The following is a 21,281-nucleotide window of genomic DNA, read 5'->3' on the forward strand; positions in this document are numbered from 1 at the left end:
ATAGCTTCACGGCCGCCGGCTGCCTGAGAAGCCTTCGCGACAGCGGGGGCGCCGGGCGGCACACACCCCGGCCCCCGCCGCCTCGCGCACGGCACTTCCCCGCGGCGGGGCCCCACGCCCAGACCGCCTCTCGCGACACCGCCAGCAAACCTCGCGATAGCTTCCCCACTCCTGTCACTTCACCGCGGGCTCCTTTAAGAACGAAGTCCCGCTGGGCGGCTCCTCTCGCGATACCCGCCCTGGAGTCCGGCTGCGGCCGAGCCTGCGGCGGCGGGGGTGGGGCGACCAGCGCGGGGGAGCAGGGGCCGCTCGCCCTCGTCCCCGGGCACGGTTACGGCCCGCACCCTACGGGAGGGGAGGCCACCCTGGCGGAGGGCGCCGGGCTGTTATCGGGGCCGGTAGTGGTGCGGAGGTGGCGGGGGGGCAAGCGACGGTTTCCCTCGCTGACACGCTGTGAGCTGCCCCCTGCGTCTCCTCAGCCCCTTCCCCGCTGTGCTTTGCCCGGGGGAGCGTGAGGCCTCCACCGAAGGGGTGTGGGCGCTAGACCGGCCAGTGCCCCCGCTGCTGCGGCGGTAGGCCCCGCGAGCGGCGGGCCCGGCTAGCTTCTGGTCCCCACCTGCCCCGGGCTGCCTCCGCACACGGGCTCTGCACGGCCAAAAGTTAAAATGTGTGATGATGTCCCAGGTAAGCATCTTCTGTGTGTCTTTCCAGAGGGCTGTTCAGGCGCTTGTCGCTTACTCACGTTTACCCAGGTGGAAAATGAGAGCAGACGAGGCAGTTACGAGGTGCTTGGTGATCCACGGTGGGAGCTTGCTGGCAGTGCCTTGTGCGTGCATCTCCGTGCCACAGGGCTGCGAGGCCTCGCCTGACGGCAAAGCTGAGGTGCTGGAACGTAAGAAGGGTGGTGGTGTACGTGTTTTAGAAATAGTCAGTGAGAAAGCGCTTCAAATCGGTTCTGTTCATCAGAAACAATTGAGTTTGTTTCTTGGGACGAGTGGAAACTTGTCGTTAAGTCAACTCAAAACATCGCTTTTGGAAGACAACATTTTGGGGGTTTTTAGCCTCTTATTTAACAATTTTGTAGGTAAGCTTTGCAATTCAGGAAGGGCAATGTTTTTACTTTATATTAGCCTTGAGTTTTGCTTTTACAGTCATTTATTGGAGTGTAAAAAAACCTTGGCACTCTACATTAAGAGGTCAAACCCCAATACTTGGAAAGCATTCATGGTACTTTTGCTTTTTTTTTCGTAGAGGAGTAGTTGAAATGAACTAGTGTGTGACAGGAGGCCATTAGCAGCATGATTTAGTACAGTCGATATACATAATAGCATGGTTTTTTTCAACTGTGATAAAAGCGGTAGGTGTAGGCAGGCATCTTCAATACCAACTTTCTTCACTGATGGGGTGGTGTACTGTACCCATGCTAGGAAGCCATACCAGATCATTTTCTTCTTTTTTGAAGACAGTACCCTACATAAATTATAGTTCTCGTTCAAAACCCAAGAAGTCAGTGAATCAGGCTAGTTAAAGTAGCAATTCTTGCTTTAGCTTGTACAGCATTATTTTCTGGCGTCTTGTAGCAATGGTGTCCTTAATACCATTGCTTTGCTTTTCTATCCTTCTTTTTCATTCTGTTCCTTGTTTCTCACTATGTTTGCAGTTTGGTAATACTGAAACTGTTCTCCAGTGTGATATATTCCACTTTGTGCCTGGAACCCTAATTCTGACAAGTCTCATGCAACTCATTAAACTCAAGTAAATGCTTAGTTAAAAGCAAAGGCACTGTCATCTTAAATCATAGTTTTAACTTGAGAGTCTTTAAACTAATGTCACATGTCACTTCAGATATTACTGTAAAAGAAAGTAATTACGGAAATGCTCTCTTTTATTTTAAACTTTGTTTTGCATATTTAACAGTGTGCTGTATATAGCTGGTTTCGTTTTTTCAGTCTTGCTTCTTGATTTTGAGAAATTGCTCGAAGACTTAAGTGCTACTGGGGGAAGTTCATGTGCACATTTTTTTGCACGGATTTGAGCATGTGTGAGAGGCAGTACAAATGTCTTGAAGTTTAAGAGATTAGTTATATATGATTTGTTGAATATACTGTCTGTGCTTCACCCTTTGCCTCAGAAAGATATGTTTGAGCTTAAAGTCTCTGAGAAGGTCAGTGGGAATGGCTGAAGGTATGGAGCAGCTTATGTACAGGTCATAGGGTTTGGGGTTGAACTTATCAAGGATGATGGGGGGTGTAATGAAAGAGATATGCAAAATGATGAGCTTAACGGAGAGATCATGGTTTATGATCTTGTTAGTATAAGAACTAATGGGCCGTCAGTTTAGGTTGTGGGATCCAAGTTCATAGCAGAAAAAGCTTGTCAGGTATTAGAGAGCAGACCTGTGAAATTAATGGTCAGAAGACACTGAATGCAAGAAATCTGCTTGTGTTGAAGGTGGCATGGAGCTACTTGGGAGAGGTCCACTGGGGTTTGCTAAACAAACAAACCACACCTGGCCTGGGAAAGCTCTGTAGCTAAAAGAATACTTTAAGGATGAAGAATTTTAGAGGAGAAGTATTCTGTATGCTTTTGCAATTTTTGTTGTTACCTGGATGTCAACTTACGGCCACTGCTGGTTGCAGAACAGTGGGATACATGGATGTTTTTGTTTTCTTCTAATGCATGTAACTTAATTAATTTAAAAAAAAAGGAAGTATAATTGTCACTGATCTAACTAATACGTTGTGGAGAATAACCCTGCGAGTGTACACTTCCAGGACCTCAAGAAGTAGTGAGAAGAACCCATCTTCTCCATGAGGTTTTTTGCACTGACCCATAAAAATGAGGGAGGGTGGAGTTTCTTGCCTACCTCTGAAAAGTAACTGAGTTGACACACCCAGAAAGGTGTAATACCACTGATCATAGTTACAGAGTACGAATACATGCGCTGATGCAAGATTCTCTCTCTCTTGCTCCTTCCCATAAAAACGTTAGGTGCCTCTCACTGCTGCTAATAATGACTTTCTCAGAAGTAGCAGAACTTATTCCAACAAATAGATAAGAAACAACAAAAGTTCTGAAATGAGTCATACATGATCCTCTCTTTGTTTTGGGACAACTTAGCAGGGGAAGGTTGGAAATTGTTTCCACAACACAAAAGGCCAACACTTCCTCAGTTCAGATTTGGAAAACCTTGTGTGCAACTGTTCTTTACTCGGTCTTTCTGTTTTTACTATGAAGAGTGAAGGCCTTGTTTTTTTCTGATAGACATGTTTTGTTGGTTTTTTTCCTTGTCAGTGCGATGTGGATTCTTTGGACTCTGACATACTGCTGTTCATATCTTCCTCTTTCTTTGTTAGCAGCATACATACCATTTAAATAATTATCTTTGTGCATGAAATGTAAAACTGAGATAGCTGAAAATGAATCAGTTCAATCATACCTATTGTTAGTATCTGATAGATAGAGGAACAGATTTTAACAGTTCTAGACTGGACAGCTATATAAGCAGTTTACTGAGTAATTAGCCACTTTGATGAACAACATAGGCAAATTATATGCTGCTAAGTGCTTTTAGAGTATACTTCTGTTGTTTCTAAACATAAGGTTTTTTCACCTGTTCCAGACTTTAAGAGAAAGGTGATGTGTTCGTATGCAATTGTATTTGTAAAATAATTTACTGACACTGCAGTACTAGATTCAGATAGATCAGAACTGTATCTAATATAGAAGGCCTTTTTGACCAGTTCACGTGGTCTGTTAATTGGACACTAAACCTGCAGGCATCGGCATATCGGCATTTGGCTGTGTGAAGCTACTGTGGAACAACTTAATGTATCAGAATATGGCTTTTACATGAGATTTTTTCCAATAGACTTTCAGATATTTAAAAAATAGTAGCCCTTCAGCAAATTGTAATTTAATTTCTACCTCAGGATTTGGTTCTAAACGGTAATCAGTATCCTAATTCTAATTCTACCTTCAGTAAAATCTTTTACCTGGAGTTGTATGGATTTTGTCAAATTAAATTTATATCCAGTGTTTTATTACTGTGACAGAATGAAATACTTTCTACATTTGGCCAGTTTATCACTATGTGTATTTGGTTTTTTATAGGTAATTGGCATATTGGGGAGAAATGCCTTGCCCCTTGTCTTGAAAATGGGAAACTTCATGAAGGAACAATATCCTCTATTGAAAAGGACAAGAATGGAAAATCATTTGCTGTTGTATCATTCTTGGAGTCTGAAGAAAGGAAAATACTAATAACTAAACTTTGTAGAGTCCAAGCCAGTAGAGGACCCTGGAAAAGCTTAATATTTGATGATGGTGATCTGGAAAAGCCTTATTTTCCTGACCGAAATCTTCTGTCTCCTGCAGTTGCTTTTAAATTATCTGACAATGGCGATTTTATCCCATATACAATTAACAGATACCTGCGTGATTATCAAAGGGAAGGAGCTCAGTTTCTGTATGGACACTATGCTAATAAAAGGGGATGTATTCTTGGAGATGATATGGGCCTTGGAAAGACAATACAGGTATTCTTTTTGATTGTTACACTGAGAGAATAGATAATTTTTTTTGGCAGTGTATTTTCTGTGAGATGTAAGTCTTCTTTAAAAATAATGTATTTACGAAAAGCCACCTTAGTGGAGCTTAACCTTCCTTTTCTATTGTGGAGTTGGAGGAGGCAGGACGTGACCGTCCAGGACAGCACGTAGAGCCAGGAGTTATTGCTGTATTTAAGATTCATTTCTGACAGGCCACAAAACTGGGGTGTGGCCCCTTTTAGTGTAAGCACAGACAGTTACTGTAGTTAAAATGTTAGTATTCATTTTATGTTGAATTTACTTTGAGGATTGCTACCTATGCATCATGAAAGTAATTTGTGCTGGAGTATGCTGAAACTACTTACAGCTCTTACCTGACTGTAGCTCTTTAAATGTCTTTTTCCTTTTTTCTATGGAAACCAATAGTTTGACCCTACTGGGAACAAGAAAGAGCAGACACATGTACTCCCATCTCTGGAAAAAGTGCTTAGGTGTTCCGTGTTATTTTTATCACTCTTTTGGAAATACATCTTGGGTTGATGAAAGGACAAAGCATAGCTGGATTTTTCCATTATGCCTTGAATCAGTGTGGCCCAAATGATTCATTCATTTTACTAAAATTAGGGTGTTTTTATGTTTGAAAATTCTCTTGAATCTGTCTGGTTTTAAGTTAGCAGCTTGAATCTTATGGTGCCTAGTCTTTGTCCCCCTTTCTTTTTTTCCCTCCATGTGTCAAATGCAAACTCATTCCTTCACTGTCAAATTCTGGCTGTAGCATCTGTTGCCCTTCTATTCAGGAGAATGTTGACAGACACCCATAAGTGCAAAGAAGTAGAGAAGTATTGTTCTGTAGCAAATTTGACAAGAGGAGAGAGTAAACTAAACTAGCAAAACTCTGGATAGAGCATGAATCATAGAATCACAGAATCATTAAGGTTGGAAATGACCTGTAAGATCATCAAGCCCAACCATCAACCCAACACCACCATGCCCACTAAACCATGTCCCGCAATGCCACGTCCACACGTTCCTTGAACACCTCCAGGGATGGTGACTCCACCATCTCCTTGGGCAGCCTGTTCCAATGCTTCACCACTCTCTCAGTAAAGAAATTTTTCCTAATATCCAGCCTAAACCTTCCCTGGTGCAACTTGAGGCCATTTCCTCTTGTCCTATCACTTGTCACTTGGGAGAAGAGACCAACACCCACCTCTCTGCAGCCCCCTTTCAGGTAATTGTAGAGAGCGATGAGGTCTCCCCTCAGCCTCCTCTTCTCCAGACTGAACAACCCCAGCTCCCTCAGCCCCTCCTCATAAGACTTGTGCTCCAGACCCCTCACCAGCTTCGTTGTCCTTCTCTGGACGCGCTCCAGCATCTCAATGTCCTTCTTGTAGTGAGAGGCCCAAAACTGAACACAGGATTCGAGGTGCGGCCTCACCAATGCCAAGTACAGGGGCACGAGCACTTCCCTACTCCTGCTGGCCACACTATTTCTGATACAGGCCAGGATGCCGTTGGCCTTCTTGGCCACCTGGGCACACTGCTGGCTCATATTCAGCAGGCTGTCAATCAACACCCCCCAGGTCCTTTTCTGCGGGGGAGCTTTCCAGCCACTCATCCCCAAACCTGGAGCATTGTGGTTGTTGTGACCCAAGTGCAGGACCCGGCACTTGGCCTTGTTGAACTTCATCCAATTGGCCTCGGCCCATCGATCCAGCCTGTCCAGATCCCTCTGCAGAGCCTTCCTACCCTCGAGCAGATCAACCAACTTGGTGTCATCTGCAAACTTGCTGAGGGTGCACTCTATCCCCTCATCCAGATCATCAATAAAGATACTAAACAAGACCGGTCCCAAAACTGAGCCCTGGGGGACTCCGCTTGTGACCGGCCGCCAACTGGATTTCGCTCCATTCACCACGACTCTGGGCTTGGCTGTCCAGCCAGTTTTTAACCCAGCGGAGAGTGCACTTCTCTAAGCCATGATTTGCCAGCTTCTCCAGGAGAATAATGTGGGAGACAGTGTCAAAGGCTTTACTAAAGTCCAGACAACGTTGACAGCCTTTCCCTCATCCACTAGTCGGGTCACCTGGTCATAGAAGGAGATCAGGTTGGTCAAGCAGGACCTCCCCTTCATGAACCCGTGCTGGCTGGGCCTGATCCCTTGGTTGTCCTGTACATGCCCTGTGAGCGCCCTCAAGATGAACCTCTCCATAATCTTCCTGAGGCACTGAGGTCAGGTTGACAGCCCTGTAGTTCCCCGGATCCTCCTTCCAGCCCTTCTTGTAGATGGGCGTCACACTGGCAATCCTCCAGTCATCTGGGACCTCTCCTGTCAACCAGGACTGTTGATAAATGATGGAGAGTGGCTTGGCAAGCTCCTCAGCTAGGAGGGATGCATTTAGAGGTGCATCACACATTTGCATAGCTGCTGCTGATCTGTTAACAGATGTTTATTAAAACTAAACCATGTCCATTTACCTTATGTTTTACCTAAGCTTGGCCACATTTCTTGTCCATGGCAGTTTAAGATCTTGGTAGTTGTGGGAGTTTGTTTCTGCTCAGAACTGCAATTATCTGATTTCATACAGTAAGAAGCATCTATGTAAGGTAGCAGTAAACTGGAGGAGAAAAGTTGAGTTGTCTTGCTTCCATCTCATGTATTTTTCGATCTCAGAACTGATTCTGTAATGACCTGGTCACGTTTATTGCACAGTGACAGTGTGTTCTTGTGTGGAATTCACATCTGATGGTTATTTATTCTGATTACAGTGTCAAGTTTGCAGAAGAAAAGTAGAAGTTTTGAAGAATGTCTTGTGTATTTTTTTATAAAACACAGTATTTATGTTTTTCAAGTTCAGTATGGGAAAGGCAATTCAGTGGATATGAAGTAAGAGGATTTCACTTCTTTAGAAAAGATTAGTATGTATGAAAGAATAAATATTAAACTTCATCAGGTAGCAAGTAACTGATTTAGTCTTATAGAAAATTTGTTTTATAATTGGCTGAACCTTATTGTTTCTGAATTATAGGTTAATTTATGAGATAAAGAATTCTTCTAGAAAACTTTTGCATTTTAATATTCTTTGTACTTCTGAGCTGATTTCTGCTTAAATGGCCTGACTGTATGGCTTTTTCTTTTCAAGCTAAAGTTGAGGTGGAAGCAAGTAGAATAATGTTTTCTTAACATGATTGCAGTAAGTTAAAGTTTCCTATTAAGGCATTTAGGTTGCTTCCTGCTTTGTCTGGAAGAGCCAAAGGTTTCTTAGCAGAGTTGCCCTTTTACAGCCTTTCGCTATTGTTACAAATTTGTGATGCATAATTCTTCCAAAAATGGAGGATCTGGAAGACACATGGAGATTTTGTGTTCGGTTGAATTTTATTCTTATTCTTGAAAGGATTAAAAAAAAAAAAAAAGTTAAACAACATGTGCAAACTTGCAGTTCCTCTTAGCCTCAGTTTATATGAAATATTATTTATAAAATTATTTGGTTTTCTTCTACATACCTCTTTCCCATCCCGTGGCCCCATTTGTGATGGGTTTCCTCTCTCTTCTGCTCATCTAGCATTACTCTTCTCAGGTATTTTTCCTGCATTTCTCCACTCCTGGCTCGTTCTTCTCCCCTCATCGTTAGAGGGAGAAAGCTCTGGAAATTTCCTCTTTTTTAGAAATCAACAGATGACAGTTTTACCTCTGCCCTGGTATGAGCAGCTGTGTAGCAGCTGCAAAAGGAAGCGGCTGGAGCTGGCTGCTCAGAGTAAAGGGGGCCTGTTAAATTCCTAAAAGAAGGGCACCTCTGTGATGATGCATCTGGTTCTTGCTGCTGCTTAGCCCCATGGATACCAAGTGGTTTTTACGGATTTGAATGTTCTGGACAGATATCTCTGTGCCTTCTTCCTGTTTTCGATTACCCTGGGAGCAGCTTGGAATAGCCTGTGCTGGGATGTTTGTCCCCACTGTTGTATATTATACTGTGTCTTCTCATAATCAAAGGGAAATCGCCTTGACTGGTTTGAGGCAGATGAGAGAATGTAGGCCCAAACACAACAGAAAGAACTGGTTTTGAAGTAAACAGCAGGAATTGGAAGGAATGGAACATACAGAAAATGACATATTAATAAAAATCTGATCACTATTTAAAATCTCCTCTTCCTTTTGCAGAAGTAGTGTTGGGAGTATAGTTAGCGAGTATCTCTTCCTTCTGATTTCTCATCCAAGATTCAGGTTTCCTCCTGAAAATGGAGGAAGATTGCAAGGCATGCCTCATCTGTAGTTTTTGCTGGCTCATTCATAATATTTTCTGTATTTTTGGGACTTCTCCACTTAGAGGGTGAAAGAGTAAAATAGAGCAATTAATTGCTGTTATCATGAATTTGGGAATCTCCAAGGGAGTTCCCATGTTAAAAACAGATTGATGTTAAAACAAACAAACAAACCAATCCCCATTTCTAAATCCCATCCGGGATTTTGTCTTACATGTTTATTTTCAGTGGAACTAATTCACTTTCTGTTTGCATTTTTGTACATAATCACTGAGAGTTGTTTTCTTTCTCAAGGTCATTTCGTTTTTGGCCGCAGTGTTGCACAAAAAGGGAACACGTGAAGATATAGAAAATAATATGCCAGAATTTTTGCTGAGGACAATGAAAAAAGAATCAAAGTGTAACCCCAAGAAGGTACAGCTTTTAGTGGTGCAAGCTTAAGGATTTTGGTAAAAGGCAATGCTTGGATATTTTGTTTGTTTGTTTGCTTTAGGAGTTTACGCTTATTCATTTTTAATGTTCAGCTACTTAGGTAGATTAGGGGTTCATGGCCTTCCTAGTAGTGTTAGGGAAGCCTTCAGTTTTCCAGATTTTCATAGTGCATTATCTAGGTGTTACTGTCTAATCTGTTAATACTGTTGATTGGCACTAGCACAAAACATTTGGAAATATCTGAATGAGATTTTTGGCTAGAGTACTTCGAAAGGCCCATGCTAGTGAGTAGAAAATCGTAGTTTTGTGTGATTGTGTTTCTAAAGTACAAAAAGCACGTGTATATATATTAACATGATATTTAAATAATTAAGGTGAATGCATATATTTGGAAAATTTATTGCTAATATTCTGGTGCCCTCGCATATTTTCTTGAATGACTGTCATAATGTCAGAAGTAAAGCTGACTGATAATCTAGATAATCAAATACAGCAATAAAGATACACGTAAAAGTTCTGTGTGAACAAGAGATATGTGAAGAACATTTTAATTTTGCTCATCACAGTACCCATGCATTTTCTGTTTCCCATTGCTGTTTTTAATTTATTGAAATATTTAACTGGCATAATGGTTCATATGACACTATCTGTGTGAATAATGGATACAGGTTCCTCAGGAAAGACAGGGAGAGAAAAAGAGGTGAAGGGATAACACTTGTGTGAAAAAAAACAGGTATGCTTCTGACTGGGAATAAGAGAAGAAGAATTTTACTTTGAGGACAATTAAGTATTGGAACAGATCACAGAGAGGGGTTCTGGACCTCCCCATCCTTGGGGTTTTCAATACCTGAGTAGGGAACACACTAAATGTCTTAATTCAGTGTTGTGCCTGCTTTGAACAGAATGTTGGACTAGAAACTTGCTGAGATCGCTTCCCACCTCACTGATTTTATTATTGTATGATATTAAATGAGTTGTACAAGCTGTCTTAAGTTTTTAAACCCTTTTCAGGTCTTCCTGTTTTGAAGTCATATATTGACTAGACTTGTGGATTGAAGGAAGCTGCTTACCCTCTTCATGCTTTTGTTTTCTCCTGTAAAACATTTTATGGTACACAGATACAGATGCTAAAACAAAGCAAAGTGATAGTATCTCATGTCTTATTGCAGTTCTTAGAGTATAATTTGAGTAAGTAGCACTACTTTGGTATTTTCTGTAGTATTAAAGTATTTTTCTTCTGTACTATTTACATAATCTGAGTAAACGGATTACTTTTGAATTTATATTGACTCTTCAGATATTTTCTATACTATGCTTTGGAGTGACAGAATTAAACAATTCAAACTATAAAGCAGTAAAATAAATCTCAAGGTTTTGACTTTCCTTATTGCAAAAGTGCTATCTTGTAGTTTTTCCAGTAATACTATAACAGCTATTTGTTTTCAGATTTTCCTCATAGTGGCCCCTCTTTCAGTGCTGTACAACTGGAAGGATGAGTTAGACACATGGGGGTACTTCAAGGTCTCTGTCTTACATGGCAGTAAAAAGTATGATGACTTGAGTCGCATCAAGCAAGGAAAATGTGAAGTTGCCCTTACAACTTATGAGATAGTTCGCCTGTATTTGGATGAATTTAACAGGTAACGATTTTAATGTATTTTTTTACACACAGAATTTTAACTGTCTGTCTACGTTCGTGTTGCTCTTTGCAAGTACATATTCTTTCTGTGTAATGTATTTACTGTTAAATCCAATGACTCATTGTGTTGAGGAGAATCCCATTTAACTATCTTTGGAGAGTTTACCCTATACTATCTTTGTAGTGGGATGCTTGGGAGAAGTTTGAGTAGTTTTCACAAAGCTAGTTTTTCCTGTTAACCTGCTCATGAAGTGTTTTCTAAAGCATGCAGGAATTGCCTGCCTGAAAACCTGTGGTAGCTAAAAGATATGCAGAAGATATTTCTATCTTTCAGTACAGTGTAAGGAGCAAAAAATCTGGAATTTTTAGCAGATGTTCAAGAGTTATTTTCCTTGTTATTTGCGCTTTTCACCAGTTTGAAATTGTTGAGTCCGGAAAACTTTGAGATATAAGATGTGTCTGTGTGTGTACTTTTAAATACCTGATGGACTTAGCAGAATCAAGGTCTTTCGGACAGCAGATTGTATTAGAAATCCTACTTTATTTGCTCCATAGTTGTATGCATTTTCAAACTAGGACTGTTGACTTGCCTTTTTCTATGCTCAAGAGTACTTAGCCTCTCATCTGATTCTAGTGCTCTTCTTTTCTTATGTCGTCTTGGAAGTGGGGTGCAAGTTGTGTGAATAGCTAGGAGTAGCAGCCTTCTCTTAGCAGCTGGTGTTGTCAGTGGCTCTACAGATCTTGTCGTTTTAGGTGTTGGGAAAGGTCTCAGCAAGTGTCCTAGTGTTCTGGACAGCCATCACCAAAACAATCAGATCTCCAGCTCTGTCTGTGCTCAGGTCTGAAAAAGAAGTACAGATAGGGGAAGATTAAAGGAGTTGTGTTACCAGTAGCCTAATTCTTGCTGTTGTCTTTCTGAGGAACTCTTCAGGCATGGTCATTGAATAGGCAGTGGTCAGGAAATAGGTGCATGTGCAGAGCAGATCAGATTTGCGACTGACTGTATGCTGAAGTAATATGTTTGTAAGCAGATTTACCAAACTGTTTCTGCAGTGCATGTGACTGGATGGGCCTATGATTTTGACACTGGAAGAAGGTGTGTCTTGCTTAGCTAGAATGATGGATTGGCCTCAAAACCTGGTCTTAAATAATTAATTATCACTAATAAGAATATGTAGACTCAGTTATGCATGTAAATCAGCATAATGAGAGGTTAAGTTGAAGGAGCTAGCATATGGTCATCTGTTAGGCTCCTTTCAAAACCTCCAATTTTTAGCAGATTTTAGGAATGTAAGGAACTCGGATTGAATGAATGTATTTAGCAGGGATCAAAAATGCCACAAGATCAGCCTTTAGATTAGTGAACTAAATGCAGCCTGCTCAGGAGAGAGGTTTCCTTCTAAACATGTCTGTTTCAGCTTTTTGCTGCTTGAAGTATCATCAAAGGGGATATGATTTTTGTTCTGAAATATTCATTCATATATATAAAGCGATCTCATAAAGTTAATACATCTCTTCCTAGCAACTTGATGGCTTAAATTAGTATCCCAGTGTGCATGTCATTCTACCTCCAAGTTTTATGCTTGAACTGGCTGCAAAATATCATTTGGTCTCTGCTTCTAGGTATGTTTCTCCTAGTCACAAAATCATGAAATACTAGGACTCCTCTGCCATATTGGTATCATATAGGTATTAAAGAAATTGAGTGGTGCTTTCATGTAGGAAACATGCAGATTGAAATTCTTTCAGTCTGCTTCTGATTACACTGGATAGGTTTTGTTGGAAAAATGAAGCACACCTGTGTTAAGCATGTTTCAATAGTTTACCTTCAAAGACTTATTTAATTTTTCTAAATTTTACTTGTGGGTAGAATTAATGCTGGTGAGATATGCTGGATTGATTGCTCTGGAAATTGAAAGCTGCTTTCTTCACAGAAAGGATTTGATACAGTTAACAGTAGTTCATTTATTTGGTTATATAGTTTTGCCATTATAGCCAACTATGCCAACTAGCCATTATAGCCAACTATCGTAACTGAATTTACTAAACAAACAGAATATAAGGAAACTGAGTAGCATAATACAATGTAAAACAGGAAAACCAAAAAGTAATAGTGTCTTACAATAATCGTGGCTGTGTGTGTGGCTGACTTCACTTTGTATGTGTATGTGGGATGACGAGATAAGTAGTTTCAGTTAATACAATATTTCTTGTTGATCTGCAGTGTAGAATGGTCTGCTGTGATAGTGGATGAAGCACATAGAATCAAGAATCCAAAGGCTCAAATAACTCAAACCATGAAGTCATTAAAATGTAGCGTTCGCATAGGTCTTACTGGAACCATTCTTCAAAACAACATGAAGGAACTTTGGTGTGTTATGGACTGGTAAATAACTTTTTTATGATTTAAACACCTCTATACATTAACCATGCAGTGGGACTGGGATAGACCTGGATGATTTGGACCCATCTGTGTCAAAAAAACAACAACAACAAACCACAACCCTGCCCGAAAAAAACCCCAATGTTTTGAGAGAATGTATGTTTTTCCATAGATGTATTGGAGGTAAGCTCCTGGTAGATAAGCAGTATGTATTTTGCAGTTATTTAATACATTTGGAGCTCCTCTTGTCATCTGGCTTCTTTGTGGTATTTGGAAAGCAGTTAAAATTACTGTCTTTTTTCCCCTATGTTTACCTTTCTTTTTTAAGGACACTATTTTCTTCTTCATCTGTCCTCCACACAGTAGATTGAGAATCTATACACAGTTTTGAACAATGTTGTGCCTTTGTTCTGTCCAGTATATGCAGGTCATTCTGACTTACTTGGAAGTTGAAAGTAATAATATTTTGCTGTTTTTCAAAATGCACATATTTGGAAAGCAACAGTCTTGTCCAGGAAAACTTTTAATGGAGAGGGAGAGGTGGAAATAACCCTTTGTGTAAATCTAAGCATAGAAGACTTACTGGGCATGCTTTACAGAGGAGGAACAAAGTAAACATGCCTTAAATATAAGGAAATACAAACTAAATTGAAATACTAGTAAAGAAATAAGTTAACAGTAAGCTTAGTTCTGCATCCTATTCTGATATTAATAGGTTGTTCCAATATGTAGTGCTGCCAGTGATTACCAAATTCTTTTTCCGATTGGGTTTTTTAAGATTTTGTTTAGTAAATTGCAGTATCTGCATAACCTGATTTTAATAAAAACAGTAAAAATTGAAAACATGACTGCTTAGCTTCCAATTTAGGCTCCTGAACAGTAGCAGCCTTTTAGTTTAGAGGTTCTACATACTTGTGACTTCTGTTGCTCTGCTAAGCTTTAGTTTTTGTGGAGATGGCAACCCTTTCCTAAGGCGACTCGCTTAACATTTGAGGATCACAGTAAGTAAATGAAAAAATGGCATGTCTGGAAGTAGTAATGTTTCTATTTATATACACAATTTTTATTAATTTCTCTAGTGATTGTTAATCCAAGATCTCTTGCTGTTAGCCAGAAACAATTTATGTTATGCTTTTAATCAACGGAAAAGGGTAGACTGTCTTGGAGTAAAGAAAATGCTGTTATTCCTTCACCACCCCTCCTTTGTTTTTTAATAGGGCTGTACCAGGACTTTTGGGTAGCAGACTACATTTCAAGAAGAAATTTTCTGATCCAGTGGAGCATGGCCAGAGGCACACTGCAACTAAAAGAGAGCTAGCAACAGGTCGTAAGGCCATGGTGAAGCTAGCAAGAAAAATGTCTGGCTGGTTTCTGAGACGTACCAAAGCGCTTATCAGTGATCAGTTGCCAAAAAAAGAAGACAGAGTAAGAGCGCCTGCACATTTCAAATACAGTGCTAATGAATATATCTCTTCTTTTTTGTTTTTGTTGTGTTTTTTCTCTTTCATCATGCCTTTAGTAGTTTATGGTTTTCTTTTGGACTTACAAATTTAAGAGGAATCCAGAGCCTTGGAAAAAATGCACATGCAGTAGTTTGCTTTGTTCACATAATTACTATGATTGCATGTTGAAATGGAGTTAATCAAGCATGAAAATGCTCAGCTAGACTTCTGACTAGTGATTTACACATCTATTTTATGTGCACGTTTGTATTTATCTGTGCAAACCCAATGCAAGGTATGTAAATCTCTTGAAATTCTATGTAGGACTTCTGAATTCGCAGCTTGACAATTTGTACATAGAACAGTATGCTTTTCTTTTTTAACTCTCTCATTTTCGATCACTAAATAAAAGAAAAACCCCAAACCTAAAGCTGATTGTTTATAGGACTGTAATCCTGTTAATCTAATGGTATTGTAAACATTATATAAAGTGATGATACTTATGACTATAGGGAAGAGTTCTGATAAATTCTTATTAGGTATATTAGTACTTTCCTTCTAAGTAGGCATACACATTAGTTTGCAGCTGGTTTTGTTTTCGAAATTTGGTATTTATTCTTCATCCTTAGTGTATAATAATGTCATCTAAACTGTCTTCTGAAGGAAAGATTAACACAAATGTCAGTCATTTGCTTTTCTAAATCTAGCAGGTTTTATTCTTTTCATTCTCTTGATAATGTGAGTATGTGTTCACGTTACCGCTGTATTATTATAGCTCAGCATGGTGCCGCTACTGTGTGGGTGGCCTAGGTTAAGGAGTGAGCTTGGGATTTCTGTCTCCTGCTGCTTAAGACTAAAGATGTCATGGAGATGCCACCCATGGTCTCTAAGAAGAGGGATAAGAGTTTTGGCCATAGCACTGTGTAGATCCTTGCCTTCTCATTGCTTATTCTGTTTGTCCTGCCTGTGGTAGTGCCCTACAACAGCTAGTGCCTAAAAAGAGGAAAGAAAGGGTAAATTAAGCAACTGGCAAAGCAGAGGGGAATCCTTGATTACAATTATGCATTTATTTCTCACTTTTCCCTCCTCTTCCTATCCCTCCACAAAAGCCGTGCTGAAAGGTTCATAGAAACCTAACAGCAGGTTATTGTAGCTTGATATTGATGCTCTCTGTAGAATTTTGGGAGGGGTTAAAATAACTATACATACATTTTTGGCTATAATTTCGTACTATTTTGGTGTCAAGATCCAGATTTTTTCATTTGGTGGTAGAATAATTTCACGTAACTATTTGCTCAAATATATTCTTATTTTCTACTTTATTTTCAATTTTTTATGGTTTTTGATGCAGTGCTCTTTGCTTTTCATTGTATGCTGCCCCTAATTGTGTTTTGGGGGTTCTCTCTCTTTGGCAGATGGTATACTGTTCCCTGACGGAATTCCAGAAAGCGGTGTACCAGGCTGTGCTAGAGACAGAAGATGTAAGCTTAGTATTACGAGCAGGAGAGCCTTGTAGCTGCAACAGTGGCCATAAAAGGAAGAATTGTTGTTACAAGGTAGGAACTTGCACTGTTTGGATTTTAGAACATAGTCTTTCTGGTTTGAGCGGTATATAGGTTTTCTCAAGAGACTCTCTGCTGATGAAGAGCTGATTGAAATAGCTGCGTGTGGTTGTAGGCCATCTGTTTGGGAAATCCTGACTGGAAATATAGGTGGTTGCATCATGAGCATGATGGAGCTAGGCACTTTGGTATTACGCTTTGCATGCCCTGAGCAGGTGGTTGTTATTTATGCAGTAAATTCTGGATTTGTTGTATTAATAAATGCACCTGTGAAACAGTTGATGTTGGCAAGGATATTGCATTGAGATGTTCAGTATGTGTTGGGCTTGCTGCTCCCATACACCTCAGGTGGTCAGTGCAGAAGCTGCAAATCAGAGGCATACTCGACCCAGCAGGTTGTCTGGGCTTTGCTTGCGTTATAACTGCAGTTGGATTTCCGTGCCACTAAACATGCGCTTTGCTTTGCTTCGTTGAAGGGAGAACTCCTGACAGTAGCCATAGAGCACAAGCAGAACGTTGTTCACGAGTAGCAGCTCTGGAGATTTCTTCTGTCGTCTCTGGACTTCATTAACACTCAATTAGTCTAGCTTTGTATTTTTCTTTTGTCCGTATCACTCAGTAGGCTCAGATAAAGCATGTCTTTTTAATGTTTAGAAGCATATGTCTCATGCTTGCTTCTCCCTGTTTTCTTTCTGGTCTGTTTTGATTTTGTATAGTGTGGTTTTTTTGCTTTTTTTTTTTTTTCAAATGATGTAGCTTATTCAGTCTTCTGCATCTTTCTTTAAATGCAATCCCGCTGTCAGCCTGTTTAATATTGCATGGATACTAGCATTAGTTCTTTGCAGGCTTCTGTTTCTCATGATGTTTTGTACAAAAAAGTAAAATGCTGTTGAACTTAATTCACAAAGGGCATTAGGCAGGCCTGCAGATACTTAACTGCTCTTAGGGACTGTCTTATTCCAAAGTTAACCGTGAAATCTAGTAACTTGAGAATGGAAAAGTAAATTTATATTGGTCGAATCAGCCAACCATAATGAGAAAAATAGTTGATGCTGTTGCTGCTGCTGCATTGTAGAATGTTTGAAGTAGGTTGAATTATGTTCCTTGAGATGTTTATAAAACTTTGTACATTTCTGCTGTAAAGAAAAGTAAAGTTAGCAGTTGTAGGGTAAGAAGTCATTCAAACAGCTCTGGTTTGATTTACATTTAAATCAGTTGTAAAGTTACTGTCTTTTTGTCTACCAAGAAATTCTTGGTTATCTTAGTAATTTCTGTAGATATCATGCTATCTGAAATGTTTAGCAAACGATGAACATAGCTGTGGGTTTTTTCTCTTTTTGAGAAGATATTTTCTATCAATACGGTCACAAAGCTGAGGAAAAAAAACCTTGCTGTGCATTTTTGTTAGAAATACAGTATGCATCTCTTTGGGATCAATTATAGTACTACATTGCTAATGCATTAAACTTCATAAGAATGAAGATTATTTCTTTTTTTTTTAGGAGTATTTGTTTGCATAAACATTCTTTTTTTTGTAGGTAAATTCTTATGGTGAAACAATGAAGTCACTGCGCTTCAGTTACTTAACAATACTACAGAAGGTTGCAAATCATGCTGCACTACTGCAGACTGACAACACTAGCAAGCAGCAGGTGAGTTTCAGACGTATCTAAAAATACTTGTGGAAAATGGGATGAAAACTCTTGAATGAAAATTGCTGCTGGCCTCCTTTTTAAGTCTTAACTAACTGAAATTAAGATATTTTGCAAAATTCCTTTTCCATTCAATAATTCCAAATGTAGTCTTTATTTAATAGAGATGTTACACAATAGTATGTTCATTTAGTTGATATCTGAAAATGAGGGTTATAGAAACATTGGAGAGCTTTAGGGGGAAGGTAGGTAATTTTTTGTGATTTCTGATAACGCCATTTCTGTTCCATTTATGACAAGTGCCTAGTAAGAGGAATGTCTTTGTGCAAATAAATAAATAATAAGCAAATATAATATGGTTTTTTTCCTCTAGTATTTTATATTCAGAGCTGAGCTTCTTTAAATAACGAAAAGCATGTTTTAGTAGAAAATGCTCAATGAGAGAACAGTATCAGTTTGTCTTGTTACTGTGGTGAGTAACCTGCAAGACCCACAAGTGGCAGAGTTTTTAAAAAGGCTTGTATGTGATCCGGAAGATCCAAAAGTAAGCAAAGGGATTTAGGGATGTTACCAGTTCCTCTCAGAAGCCACAAGGGAATGGAAATGAGGAAATCGTAGCTAATTTTGGCAAGTTTGTTCCATAAAAGCAGTTTTGCTTTTTAGGAAATGTTAGTGTTAGTGTCCAGGGCCTTATATGCAGTAAATACCCGAATGTTTTCAGTGGGTTTTTTTGGTTTTTTTAATATTGTGTATGTAGTTTTTGTTGTAATAACATTGGAGAGTTTAAATAGCCACTGAGATAACTATAGATGAGTATTTTGAGACTTACTATCTTTTATAGCATACATAATTATTAACTTCTCCAAAATCTACTGCAGAAACTATACTTTGTAGTACTTCTTACCTTTAGTATTAAAGTCCATCACATGTGTTATTCTTAGGCGAGAGATGAGATCTTTTCTGCCCCTCTGGAAAAGGAGACTTAAAGTGTATGGTCACATTCAAGTTCAGAGCTACCCAAATTCTAGCAGTGGAGCTTTAATGTGGCTTTTGAACAGTTTGAGAATATATCCCATATTGTTTTTTGTCATATTGGTGGGACAATATGTAATTCCCATATTGGCTTATCATGCTAGAGGATCAAGAGAAATGCTGTTACACAACAGTTCAGTAAAGCAAACCTCAAGCCAACAGAGTTTTTGAGACTGACAATTCTGGCCAATCCTATTGTAGTCTCTGCCCAGGAGAAGAAATTTTGTGCATCTCTTACTCTAGTAACTAGAATCCATGGTTTCAGATTAGGATCCTCTCTCTTTTTTTAAATGAAGCAAATCAAAACACAGAGGAGATGTTTTATCTTGGCACTTTGTAGTGAGCTGAATAAAACACGTAACTCTTTCTGCTTGAGTTACTTCAGCAGATTACTTGTTTCAACCTGTTTAACTCCTTGTATGGCTTACTGGTATCCCAATGTAGCTCTAATTTTTAACACCTATTCAAATTTTCTGCTTTTCTTCCAGGAAGCACATATCAAACGGGTGTGCAGCCAGGTATTTTCCAGTTTTCCAGATTTTGTGCAGTTAAGCAAAGATGCAGCCTTTGAAACAATTTCAGATCCAAAGTACAGTGGAAAAATGAAGGTAAACCTGTTCTTTAGAGCAAAAATAAGTATTAGTGATAGTAATAGATCTACAGCTGTAGTATATGATATAAGAAAATATACACCTAATAGTTGTGGGTTTTTAATCATTCTGTTTATCATGGTGGTACCACAGCAGAGATCTCCTGTCTTAGATTGAGGTGCCTCTGGGCAAAGACTGGATAAGAGCGATCTGTGATGCTAAGATATCTTAAGATAATAGCTTCACATATTCAGTGGTCATGAATATAAACCTTGTAGTCAAGGAGGTTGGGGTCATAATATTATGACAGGTAGTTCCATGAAACCATCAACTCAGTGACAGTCAGAAATGTTTGGGGAAGGAAAAGAGACCAAAACAAAGTCCTTATGGACTTAATCGTTTGTGCACACCTTCGACATTGTGGGTAGTTCCAATCCCTCCTCCCAAAAAGCCTGTGTTAGACCTTGAGAAGGTTCAGAGAAGGGCCACAAAGGTTATCAGTGCTGTGGAATAGAAGCAACCAAGTGGGCTGGACTCTCCAGCCTGGAAAAAATGACTTAGGATGAATGTGAGAGGGACGATCATCAGTAGCATGGAAGTGGTGAAGATGTACTGAGTGTTTACTGTCTTTTCTAAGATTAAGCTAATGGGAGCCAGACTAAAGATTAACAAAATAAATGTGTTAAGGAGTTTTACAGGTTTACACTAACCTCAGAAACTGGTTTCAGGGGGCAACAGGATGAGTAACTGAAAAAGTTGTCTAATGTAGCTAATTAAAAAGAAAACCATATTAGGTTTAGGAATGTTCCTGAGCTGAGAGTAACTGGAGGTTGAGAAGCTATACAGAATGGAGTATACTATATTTTGGTATCTCTTTAAACCCAGATATTCACAGTTGCTGGTTGAGACTGAGGGGGAGGCAGCGGCTGGGCCATGTTTTTTTGTAACAGTGATGGTTGTTACCACTTTAATGATTCATTATTGTGTAAGCAATCTCTTGCTTTTCTGTTATTACATGCATGTAAGAGGCCTGCATATTACCTTTGTTTTATGCACTTTGTTATCTCATGAAAGTCAACTTTATTGTTAAATTAGCTAGCTATCAGCAAATACTTAATACATACCTGTAAAAACTAAGACCATGATCTTCAGTGGTGCTTATGAAGCTCTTCTTTTATTGGTTAAAACTAATTTTGCTTCTCTAGAAATTTTTGTCTTGGGGCCATTGCATACTTCACTCCAGCACTCCCTTAAGACATTTTCATTATGTGTTTTTTGACACAGGCAGTGTTTTGAACAGCACAGGCAAGCAAAAATGCTTGAGTAAAGGCAGAGGTTCCAACATTATGTGCCTTTAAAGTCTGCGGCTTACAGAGCTGCCTGTTGGGAGGAATCTGTTCCAAATCGTGGCTGTAAGTTTGAGTTGTTTCTGGGACAGCATAGACTGCAGTGTCTTCTCGGGGGTGCAGCTGGCTGTGGCTGTGTGGGTTGGGTGTAACCTTGGCTGGTAGCAGTAAGGCTCTTCTGCTGTGTGCAATGGCCTTGGGTGGTAAGGAAGAAGGTTCTCCTATATTGCAGTGCCAGAGGAAGAGCATAACTGATGCGGCAAGAGAGCAGAGGCTGTGATCTTTTTAGGTATACTGAGCTTGTCGTGATGGCTTGATACTGATGAGATGTCAGGCAGGTTGAATGTTTACTTTTGGCATTGAGAGATCCACATGGTTAGAAAAATGAATCTC

General features: G+C 39.6%; 1 protein-coding gene across 1 annotated transcript in view; it reads left to right on the plus strand.

Moving 5' to 3' along the window:
* Positions 1-660: 660 nt before the first annotated feature.
* The window catches only part of ERCC6L2 (ERCC excision repair 6 like 2), a 37,367-nt gene continuing 16,746 nt past the window's right edge, over positions 661-21,281 (plus strand). Inside the window, exons 1-9 of the mRNA XM_059833353.1 lie at positions 661-684; positions 4,114-4,538; positions 9,105-9,224; positions 10,689-10,882; positions 13,106-13,267; positions 14,482-14,689; positions 16,122-16,262; positions 17,807-17,920; positions 19,441-19,560. Coding sequence (XP_059689336.1) covers positions 666-684; positions 4,114-4,538; positions 9,105-9,224; positions 10,689-10,882; positions 13,106-13,267; positions 14,482-14,689; positions 16,122-16,262; positions 17,807-17,920; positions 19,441-19,560 — 1,503 coding nt within the window. The 5' untranslated portion in view covers positions 661-665. The remainder of the gene's footprint in view (positions 685-4,113; positions 4,539-9,104; positions 9,225-10,688; positions 10,883-13,105; positions 13,268-14,481; positions 14,690-16,121; positions 16,263-17,806; positions 17,921-19,440; positions 19,561-21,281) is intronic.

Source organism: Gavia stellata, chromosome Z (genome assembly GCF_030936135.1).
Source record: "Gavia stellata isolate bGavSte3 chromosome Z, bGavSte3.hap2, whole genome shotgun sequence".
NCBI classification, from domain to species: Eukaryota; Metazoa; Chordata; class Aves; order Gaviiformes; family Gaviidae; genus Gavia; species Gavia stellata.